This window comes from Hordeum vulgare, chromosome 3H, assembly GCF_904849725.1.
Source record: "Hordeum vulgare subsp. vulgare chromosome 3H, MorexV3_pseudomolecules_assembly, whole genome shotgun sequence".
Classification (NCBI taxonomy): domain Eukaryota; kingdom Viridiplantae; phylum Streptophyta; class Magnoliopsida; order Poales; family Poaceae; genus Hordeum; species Hordeum vulgare.
In genome coordinates, this window is record NC_058520.1 from 206,472,254 (window position 1) to 206,483,875 (window position 11,622).

The window sequence follows — 11,622 nt, forward strand, 5'->3', positions numbered from 1 at the left end:
TGTTTGACTCGAATTATCCCGAAGTCCAGCTGTTAGAGGGCAGTTCCTTTCTGTATTGTCCAGCTATATAGGCCGCGCCAGTGGTTCGCAGTATGTGATATGTATTTTTTTTTCTTAAAGCAAATAGACTGTATTCCTCATATGATGGTCATGTTGTTTAAAAATAAATGAGAAACAAAGTCAAGGATTACATCCCAAGAACCTGGATATCTTGTACGAAAAGAACGCTTAGCTACTAGCTCATCTGCTATCTGATTAGCTTTCCAGAACAATGTTTAAATGATATTTTGGCAAAGTTCATCGACAACTGCTTGCATTTAGAAACCAATGCAATGTCTCGCCCTAGATAAGTATCTACTCCCTCCGTTCCAAAATATAAGACCTTTTAGAAATTCCACTAGAAGACTACATACGAAGCAAAATGAGTGAATCTATACTCTAAAATATGTCTATGTACATCCGTATGTAATTTATAGTGCAATCTCTAAAAGGTCTTATATTTAGGAACGGAGGGAGTATTTGTTTGCCTCTACCGCAAACAAGCTGTCAGATTCAGGGGTGTTCGAAGTTCCTCCGCTTCAGACTCACCTTCCGAAGCTGGCGAATCCGCGGAATCCCTCCGCTTCAGATTCAGCTCCCGAAGCTGGCAACCAAAGAAAGCTGAAATATTAAAGTTGGAAAATAGGTGCTCCGCAGATCCGCGGAGCTGGTAGACAGCCGAACAGGCCTTCAATCTCCACATCGTTACGTCCCAAATTCGCTAGTATATTTCGTTTGTACTTTCTCTGTTTCTAAATATATGTCTTTTTTATATATTTTACTAGCGAAAATGCCTTTTGGAGCTCAGGCTCGATGCCATCCTTTATTTTTGAAAAAATCATAGTTTAAGTTTTCTGTTTCAAAAAAATCTGAAAAAATATATGCAAGTACACAAAGATGAAATGTATATTTGTGCAAAAATTCAGGATGAAATACCTTAAGATGCGATCTATGCAAAAAAAACAAATTCATGAACTTTTGAGATGAATAGTATCATGTGTTAAAAAGTCATAAATTTGTCTTTTTGCACAGACAATGTTTCAACGTATTTTGTTCTAAAAATTTGCACACATGTGTGTTATGTCTTCATGTATATCTGATTTTTTCAGAATTTTTTGAAATGTAAAAATACGAATTTATTGAATTTTGGGGTTTTCAAAAACAAGGCTTCATGGAGCCCGAGCTCCAAAACGCGTAACTCTTTCACTAGGAACTACATACGAAGTAAAACGAATGAATCTACATTTTAAACTATGTCTATATATATTCGTATGTAGTTTATAGTGAAATTTTTAAAAACATTTATATTCAGGAACGGAGGGAGTAATTGTCATTAGCTTCGCTGAATAACACCCAGATATGCGGAGGCTTTATCTCACAAAGTTCCTTTTAAAAAATATGAGCAATGTACAAGCTGTGAAGGTTACAAACTTCTGGTCACTCTTTATCTATTATTTTAAAAGTGTTACTCCATACACACAAATGACCCCCCCCCCCCCCCCCCCCCACACACACACCAAAAAAAAAAAGGAGTTTTGAAAATATTGCAAGGCAGCTTCTGATTCTAAAAATGACAAGATCAGTAGAGCTCAGGTCATAAACTGTAGTGACCTCTCCGGGTGCTAATAACATTGGACTTGTTAAAACATGTTTTAAAGTCGTATTATCACCGTTTGTTCTGCCCAAAAAAGAATAGTCATCCTTTGGTCACAAAGAAACGACATGGTAAACATGTTTTAAAGTCGTATTATCACCGTTCGTTCTGCCCAAAAAAGAATAGTCATCCTTTGGTCACAAAGAAACGACATGGTGCAACGCCCATGCAAAGAAGCTTTTCGCACATGTGTTCATCTCATTTCCCGGTCAAATTCACAAATTCATAATAGTCTCAGTACATACCTCATACTCCCTTGCATGATAGGAGTACGTACTAGTTTCGATACAGAAAAGAATTGGGCCAGCAGCATATGAGACACAAGTTCCATCCAGAGAAAGTAAATATAGTATCACTACTAGTATAATTCAGAACACAGTGCATAACTGATAAGTTACAAACAGAAGGCTTAGTCTCTTTCAGATGACCTACATAAACAATTTGAAGAAACGTCTTCAAAGGAAGCTAAAGTAAAAGATATCCAGTTGCAGCTACTAGCAAATCAGGACGATGTGAAAATTTCAACCATCTGACCACTTTGCTCAAAAAATTCCCTAGCCAAACTAAAGCTGCTTTGGCGGCTACTCACAACACCAGGCTTTTCTATCCAGCATGCATCTCTGTAGCCTTTCTTATGGTTATATGGTTGTAATAGTGGAGTCAATGTTTCCTCGTGACAGTTTAGAGCTCGTCATGGCCAGACAGTTCTGAAGACGCAGCGTCGAGTTTCTGTTGCAGCTCCTGTTACATATATAAAGCAAAACTCCATTAGCTCCCAACCTCAATGCGAAGAAAGAAAACATATTCGTGATAGGGACAAGAAAGAACCTTCAGCTTCTCTTCAATGCACATTGCAGGAGTTGACAGTACAGCGACATACCTACCATAAAAAACAGACATAGAAATAAGCAAGATGGTATAATGTGCATTTGGGTAAAAAAAAATCAAAGGTATTATCATGGACCAAAAATATACGCACTCGCATCTGCTGGGCTCATCGACACCATTAAGCTCGTTGCTTAGCCCACATCTAAGCCTCACCTGCAAAATAGTTCAGCCACACAGTTATAATTTTAAGACCTGCAAACGGAAATAACTGTGCATAGAAAGAATGCAACCCTGAGTAATAGCAAGTACCTTTAGGCTTCGGTCAGGGCCATTCCAGCATTTGTCTCCATTTGCAAAGTGCATCATCCTGTATGATTCTTCAAATTTGTCCCAGCGCCTGACCAACAGAGAATTTCCACATTTTCACTTACGGCACGAGATAACTGCACTAGGAATGATAACATAGTGCAATGCATGTTTGTGTGCCCCCTGCACGGAATAGGATGTGTAGGCTTGTGAACGTTACTAGCAAAACGGCCTGTGTGTTGCAACGAGAGAAATAAAATCATAATCTCGAATGGTAATGACCACATTTTACTACATCACTATCACTCTCATTTTTTTGAAATCGTGAATAATTTTAAAAATCATGAACATTTTTCAACTCGTGAACATATTTGAAATTGTGGACATTTTCAGAATTCATGAATATTTTATACTATTTGCAAACAGTTTTTTTCTAAAGTGAACATTTTTAAAAATATTTTTCATTAATTGGCGAACATATCTAAAATCGACCAACAATTTTTTGGGACTTGATGGAACAATTTTCGAAATTAATGAACATTTTTTGAACTGCATGATCGCTTTTGAATCAGCAAATATATTATGAATCAATAAACTATATATTTTAATTTATGAACAGTTTTTGAATTTTTAGGATATTTTTCGCTACATGAATGTTTTCTGAATTGGCAAAATTTTGTGCAATTTCATACACATTTTTTTAATATACGTAATCTTTAAAAAACGTACGAACATATTTTTATTTCCCAAACATTTGTTTCAAAACTTGTGAATATTTATTAAAAAACGCAAACATTTTCTGAAGCCACAAACATTTACGAATTATTAAATATTTATTTCAAAATTCTTAATGTTTTAATTTACAAAACTTTTTTCAATTCTCAAATTATTTAAAGTAGAAAAAAACAACAACAGAAAAGAAAAACCAAAAATTAAAAACTGGTCGCCCATACATGGGCCGGCCCAAACTGGCAAGCTGTGTCTTTTTCTAGCACATAGAGCGCAGTATAGGAGTTTCCTGCATGCGCCGGCCTAGTCCAAGATTTTTCTGTATGAAACGTTTTTTTGTCACTTATAAGTGGCATTGGTGGGTAATATATTTAAAATTTAGGGGCAATTTAGATAACGGACGACCAGAAGCAGCCAGTGCTTTATTATTAAAGTAGAGAGTAGAGATAGAGATATACAAGAGAAAATAGAAACTATAATTCTCTTCCAAGTAACTTTCAAAGTAGCTCTAAGCTAGTTGGTAGCTAAACCAGCCAGGATTGTTCAGGCAATTCTTTAAAAAATGGCCCATGTTCAAAGATAAAATGGCAGGAACAATGTTGATAGTAAGAAAGGTTGCACTCCCATAATCTATTCCTGGAATTGCATTCCTAAGAGAACATGAATGGAATTAATCATTTGAAAACATGGCCACGTAAATAGATAATATAACAGAAAAAAGTTGCTTATATACACAAACCTACATAGTAAGGAAGCTATTCGGGTTGCCTATGTAGATGGTCGCTGAATTGTAACTTCGACCATTACTTGTTCCGTGCAAGTATCAACTCTAGAACATCATTCAGTTTCCAAGATAACGGCCAGCATGGCTCAACCTTTCAAGATTCTATATTTGTTTCGCAAGCTATTGTACTGGAAGATGTAATCACGGTAATGATGAAGAATGAACAAGATCTCAGCTCGTGCTCTCTAAAACTCCGTTATTAATCTACACAATGCATTTTCTTGAATAGCATTACCCACTGTTTTTCCATACTGAATATGAATGTGAGAATGTCCATTGTTAAGCTTCATGCACTAGCCAACGCAACCAAAAGTCCGAACTGATGGAAAGGGCTAGTGCAGTCCACATATACTGTAACACCCCCTCTCACGTGTGACGGGGAAGACAAGTCAACACGTGCAACCGGTAGAGCGCCGGCACGCGAAACTCACGTATGACTCAAGAGGCCTCTACGTGGACACAAAGGGGGGCTACCAGCAATTTTTTCAAATAGGACTTTGACTCAAGACCTTAGCTCCGATACCATGTTAAGCTTCATGCACTAGCCAACGCAACCAAAAGTCCGAACTGATGAAAAGGGCTAGTGCAATCCACATATACTGCAACATCCATACATATCAATATGATAGTGGTAGTGGACCAAACTAAATATGAAGTTACATCTGAAGTTTAGCCAATGGATTACATTAGAAAATATTGAAATAACCAATAACAATACTAAATCTGAAAGGAGCACGAGAAACATACCCCAGGTTGGTGGAACTGTGTCCTTCAACCTGTGAAGCTTTCTTGTATGGACAGACCTTGTAAACATACCTGCCAATAAGGATCATGATTCAAAAATCAGTAAACTTAACCAAATATAAAGTGGGGAAAAAAGTATGAATTTTTGTTTAGAGATGGAATACATACTTGCCCTCCTTGCCCTCAAAGCACTGGTCATAGAAGTAATAGAACTCCTTTTCCTTACCTAACAAGGATGCATTTCAATAAGTTCCAATTTTTCACAAGTTTACAGAGGTAATGTATTAACTAGACTAACAAATCAGATGAGGTCAGCATCTAGAGTAGCAGTTAACTTGTAATGCAGAGCAATAATGTTCTAAAGAAATGAAGCCTCAAAAAGAGAAAAATGAATTTTAAGTACCACAGGTCGAAATGCAAACTTTGTAGATTCCGCTAAAAATAAAGCCGAAAAGATATATGAAAGAAACATACAATGGGCTGTTCTTTATCTATGGTTGGATTACACTATCCTGCAAATGACTCTAAGTTATTCTTTGGCCATTTTAAGAAACAGCTTATTTTACAGAACTTCAACAAAATCTCCGGTCGAGGTAAAAATCATGCTAACAGTGTGTTTTTGCTCAGGAACCATGTTAGCACAGTTCTCATTGACATTTACTGGATGGCTTAAGAAGTAATTTCATCAACGGAAAGCACGATATTTGATTAAAAAATCCCTAACAAAACTAATAGCTGCAAAATATACAAGTGGGTGATGCACTCAGCCACTGAGGGGGGCAAAGTTTCAATTAACTTACCAAAGTCTTGCTTTAGCTTATCTGTCAGAGAGGTTATCCTAGACTGAATTTTGGACAGCTTTGAGCTGGCATCATCATACTCCTTCCGAACATGAGCAGCCTCTATAATCATAAATGTGTAAGTGTTACTACATCCTCATATAAATCATGAAGGATCAACAGAAGTAGTATGTACGACTGACCTGATAAATCAACAGGGGTCTTGAAAAAGTTGAATTTTTGTAGAACATTCTGTACAGTTTTCTGAATCTTGTCTAGCCATGATGTTTGTCCTGAGGCAGTTAAATCTGAAGGAACAAATCAAATATAAAAAACCCACATACAATAGGATAATTTAAAACCGCATACAATAGGACAGGAATTATTGTGGTCATGTAGAAATACTATACCTGAATGGTCATCACCTTTCCGGTCGTCATCAGATTTATAGGATTCATCAGGTTCTTCATGATCATCAACATATTCATCATCTGATATATTAGACAACTCTTCGTCTTCAAATTTGTGCCTATCATCCTCAACTTCTGAATGATAGCCAGCATAATTTTCTTCTACAGGTTCTGGTATATCATGCTCATCTTCAAATGCTTCTTCTGCAGGTTCTGGTATATCCATCTCATCCTCATGGCCCTTTTTATCGCTTTTACCAACATCATCTACATTTTCTCCAGTCCAGCGAGAAGCCACCAGACGACCCAATTCCTCCTTTGACAAACCTTCAGAGTCGGCAGAAGTAGGGTCCTGCAGAACATACAATAATGCTTCATAACTTGGAATGGGAAATGCATTCCCAAAAGATCAACAAAAATTGTACAAATATGTTTTGGGTATCATAATTGTATAAGTAATAAATAATAGCGTCCACACAAAAATTCAATCATCCTTAACCGAATATAATGGGAGATATGGACAACAATGTGAAAAGACAAGCAAGTGCTGTTTTGGACAAAGCTTATTAGTCACAGGACATAGAAATCTAGACAAACACATCACAATAGCAAATATTAAACAAGTTCAGTGACATGAATCAGCTGCAAAGCAGTTACTACACCACCTGCTCATCTGTAGGTACTGCAGATGTCTCCACCGGTGGTGCATCATCTCCAGTTCCAGCTTTAATGTCAGGCTGACATGGAAAAACAGCATATATATACACTCAAGTTTGATACTGAAACGAACTAGCATATCGATTTCCTCGTACCAAAGGTTAACTATACCTCTTCAACAGATGTCTGGCCTTCCGGTGAGTGATGGTCATGGTCCGTGACATCTCCATCATGATGTTCAGCTACCTATGTTAAACAGTAAGTAACAAAATAACATAAATATATTTTTATAGAGGTGAACTAACAAGATGTGCAATGAGGACCTATATGGTTATATCTCATACGTGAGGAGTGAGGACTTCACTAATTTGCCAATGGTTGCCATTTCTGTGTTAGTCATATGGGCTTTCTTAGTTAACCGTGGCAATTATTATGAAGCTGTCACTTATTGTTAACCGTGGTAGTCTCTGCTGGAGGTCCTGGGTTCGAACCACCCTCCTTGCACAATTATTTTGCAAGGGTGAGGCTGTCTAGAAATTCCCTTTCCCAGACCCCACCTTGTGTGGGAGCTTTCAGCACTGGGTACGCCCTTTGTCCATTAGGTTTTACGTAAGCAAAGCAGTTGACAAAGCATCAAAGGGTTCTGAATTGTCATAGGCTCATAGCAACAGATCATCCAAACTTCGTCGCAATGCTTTTCACCTTGAAGCCATGGCGTCTCCATGGCGCAATCAGGAATCGCCACGAGGCAGGGCGAGCAGCATAAATTGTTTGGCGGGTAGGGAACATGGCATGAGAAAATAAGGGACCAATAGGTTGGTTGAGTCACCAAATCAGAGAAGAGAAGGGGATGGGACGGGGACCATCCCCATTGGCTCTGGCGCGGGTGCAACTTCTCCCTCCATTACCATCCACAGCAGGAAAGCTCAGTGTTCGGATTTTCCTCGTCCCTCTGTTTTTGGCATTTTGCTGGCTCTTATTGCTTCATCTCTGTTTTTTGGGGTATGTCTCTTATTCCTCCCTTCCGTTCTTCCTGGCTAGATTGGGGCCTTGATGAGCAGACGTTGAGAGAGTGAAAGAGAAGGGCTACTGAAGATAAAGAAGAAACCATGGGAAGGAGGCCAGTCCACTGGATCTGTCAGGGAGGTTGACAATGATTCATCATTCAACGAAGGGGAAGGTCAGGGAGGCTGCATTACTTAATATTATAAAACCTGCTGCCATCCAGGGGCGGGGGGAGGGGGGTCATACGATATCGCCTCAGGCAGTTAGGTGGTGGTACCTCGCCTTACCCTACCTTGACTTGAATTGAACAAAATACTTCTTGATAGATTTACTTGGAACATACAGCCTCCAGGGAACACGGGCTGTATCTGTTTCTTGATGTGTGCATGCTTATGAAAATTGCAACCACAAGAAGGGGAGTTAGCAATCCATTTTTTCGATGTTAATAATTCAGTTTATCTAGCGCAAAACCCTAAAATTGAAGTACTAAACCAACCATTCAAGGCTTTATTTTGTAAATGGACAGTTTAAATGATTTTAAAAATATAAAAAATACAAGAGACTAAATTCATGATTATTTCATTACTTCTGTGAATTGTTCAAGTACAAACTGTACTCCTATCAAGGTAAGTCGACTTATGATATTATGGACGAGGATGACGAGTTATAGTTCTTCAAAGTGAGGCAATGTTCAGGATATCGGTAACTAGTACCATATGTCCATATCAGCCGGGTGCTGAGTAGGGATAAATAAGTAGATTTTCAGTTTCAGCTATTTGGTGACCCACCGGGTAGCGATTAACTGACCAAGATGCCAATTAACTGGCCAATATTTGGAACAATGAACTTACGTGATAGTAACCAACATGGAATAGGTGGACGAGGGGTCAACCAATATATAGGAAGAAACGCCAACCTTGCTTTCACCTTCTTGTGACTTCTCATCAGTGTCCTGAGAATCTGTTTCCTGAGAGGCATCAGATGCTTTCTTTTCCTCAGCAGCTTGCTTTTCAGCTTCTTCTTTAATTCTCTTTTCTTCCTTCTCTTTTATTAGGCGCTCCTCTTCCTCCGCCTTTTCTATTAATCTCTTTTGCTCTGCACAGCATGGACAGTATTGGACACATAAAAGCTACACATAACTCTTTGCAAAACGACGAGTTAGCTATGAGGGCACACCTTTGAGCTTGTCGACAAGCCCCTGGAGTATCTTCTCTTCACCCTTCAGTTTTGTTAACTCTGCTTCATCTTTAGCAATTGCCAATTTTGCCTTTTCAACTTCCTGATTCCGAATAACGACACCACTTTTATATGTAGCTACCTTCTTCTTTAACTTCTCCCTCGCCGCCTTCCCAGCTTCCCAGCATGTATTCTTACAAGTGCCATTGCTACCGTATTCATCACTCCCATCACAACAATCTAGCAAGCAATGAGGAACAAAAATAGCTAGTTATAAAAGGATTGATGGAACAGGAGCTCCAGCCATTTTCTCGGGCTCAAGTCTTTGTTGTACATGAATCTTTAGTTCTAACAAAAAACAAGTAAATCAATGGAACAAAGAAAAAGCAACTGCTATTAGCCTCTTACCGCATATACCATCATTCACTCGCGACGAGAAGATGGTGATTGGAGAATGTCCGGCATTCTTGCAGTAGAATTTCGCCTCCGGGCAGGCAGATGTCCCTGCGAAGGAAAAAGGGAACATGATTCAATGAACTGATCTCCTGCAATAAACTACAGCATTGGCACAAATACATGAGCCTAACAGAGAAAATATCCAAATTTTCACACATCTCCGGCACGCATGGGTTCCCAAGACTCCCAGAGTTTAAAACTAACGCGCACAGGCCATGAAAGTAAGGGAGCCTGGCTCTACAGCAATCTCGGAGAAATCACACCAGACGCGGAAGAAAAAGAACATGTATTTTAAGCAAAGAAGAAGAAAGAGGCGGTACCTGGCTCGTCGGTGCCGTCGGGACAGTCGCAGAAGTCGTCGTTGAGCTGATCCCTGGTGAACTTGCCCGACCCGTCCTTGCACTTGATCACGCCGCCCCTGTAGTACGCCTCATCTGCGCCCAGCAACGCTAAATTAAGAACCGCATCTACCTGGAGACGGCAGAGAAGGCGCAAAAGAAAGCAAAGCGCGGTCAGATCCGGGGGGAACCTTGCGGAGGGATGCCGAGGGTCTCGAGCGGCGGCGCGGATGCAGCGGCAGCGGCGGAGATCCATAGTAAGAGGAGGAGCGCGAGGACCCTCATGGCTGGCCGGAGCAGCAGTGGACGGGTCGGCTAACAGCGTGGGTTCGCTTCAGGTTTGGGTGTCACCAGGCAAAGAACCTCCGCCCCGCAGGGAAAAACGGAACGAGACTCGATTCGACTCGAGTGTGTACTCTATATGTATCCGTACCCTTGCACACTTGTATTCCTAACCAGGTCTTTTTGGTTTCACTGATTTTTTACAGAGCTCCGCGAGCTGTAGATCGTCAACAAGTTTGCAAGAGTATTACTTCACCAATGGCTAAGTATTTCTGGAATAGTTATCTTGATAAGAAAGGTATATGCATTGGTTTTCTTGGAAAAATATGTCCACTCCCAACTCCCAAGTGTCAAGGTGGGATGGGTTCACGAGATATGCATAAGAGCATCTTCACCCGTTGAGCTCCCTGGAAGGCCTTTTTTACATCGATTAAGGTTCCACTGGCGTAACTTTTATTTTAGGGGTAAACTTTTTTTTAGTCATTGGACTCCCAGCCACCTGACGGGCCACTCCACGCCGGCCATGTTTCCTGTGCGTGGTTCCTATGCCATGTGCGGAGGAGAGAGAAAAAAAGGAGAGAGAGGGGATGGGCGACTAATGATGGGCCATTTGCATGCAAAAGGTAGCGTCGGCGCTTTCGATTGCCCCCCGATGGGCTGGGTTTGGCCTGGGAGCGTCGGCTCTAATTTTGGTCAAATCCGACGAAAAGTGAGGCGTTGTGGGCACGAGTGGGACTTTTTTCGTCCGTCGGCGCTGAAGAAGTGCTTTTGCAGGGCGACTTGGGGGCGGGTGGAGATGCTCTAAGTTTAACCAAGCACTACTTGGAAAACAAGGATGGCGCCTGATGATGAAGCCTGACGTAACTTCCCAGATACTGACTTTATGCAAGCATCAGCCCCTAAATCTGCTTCGGCCACTTGGCGAGCGATCATTGCGGACAGAGAGGCTTTGCGTTTGGGACTGATTAAGAGAGTTGGTGACGGCAGCTCCATCCCAGTTTGGACTGAAAAGTGGATCCCCAGAACTATCTCAATGAGGCATGTAATGAGCCCGGCTAATGTGTGGGTGGAAGTTGTCTCTCATCTTATTGACTCTGATAACTCGACGTGGCGCCAACAGGAGGTTCGGGACAACTTCATTGCTCCGGATGCGGAGGCAATTCTTAACATACCACTCCGATTCGGAGGAGGTGATGATTTTTATGAGTGGGCTTTTGACAGAACAGGTAACTACACTGTTTAAGACGGCATACCGTGCTCTCGTGACTCAGGTAGAGCGACTTGCTCTAGAGGAAGGGACGGCTACTGGAGCTTCAACGGTTGATCAACAGTTGCGGAAGACCTTGTGGAAGTTAAATGTCATACCAAAAGTTCGTGTTTTTTGGTGGCGTGTTCTCCGCAGAATTCTTCCCGATGAAGCTACCTTAAAAACAAG

The 11,622-nt window shown here is 40.7% G+C and overlaps 1 protein-coding gene across 1 annotated transcript; it reads right to left on the reverse strand.

The window, feature by feature from the left end:
* Positions 1–2,023: 2,023 nt before the first annotated feature.
* LOC123443525 (glucosidase 2 subunit beta) lies at positions 2,024–10,297 on the reverse strand. The gene is made up of 16 exons (XM_045119916.1): positions 10,097–10,297; positions 9,888–10,001; positions 9,520–9,615; positions 9,112–9,351; positions 8,852–9,030; positions 7,102–7,176; positions 6,939–7,010; positions 6,274–6,625; positions 6,067–6,171; positions 5,885–5,986; positions 5,253–5,310; positions 5,088–5,156; positions 2,831–2,918; positions 2,673–2,734; positions 2,522–2,573; positions 2,024–2,434 (listed from the first exon to the last, which is right to left on the reverse strand). Exons 1-16 carry the CDS (start codon positions 10,188–10,190, stop codon positions 2,375–2,377), a joined length of 1,818 nt encoding a protein of 605 aa, XP_044975851.1. The 5' UTR covers positions 10,191–10,297; the 3' UTR covers positions 2,024–2,374.
* Between the last annotated feature and the right edge of the window lie 1,325 nt (positions 10,298–11,622).

Bases quoted from the DNA above. Each gene is read 5' to 3' on its own strand.
- LOC123443525 (XM_045119916.1), bottom strand. From the start codon at position 10,190: ATGAGGGTCCTCGCGCTCCTCCTCTTACTATGGATCTCCGCCGCTGCC. The intron at 5,311-5,884 runs GTAAGTTAATTG...CATCCTTGTTAG, and splicing joins TAAGCTAAAGCAAGACTTTG to GTAAGGAAAAGGAGTTCTAT. The intron at 2,919-5,087 runs GTATGTTTCTCG...TCTGTTGGTCAG, and splicing joins CACAGTTCCACCAACCTGGG to GCGCTGGGACAAATTTGAAG.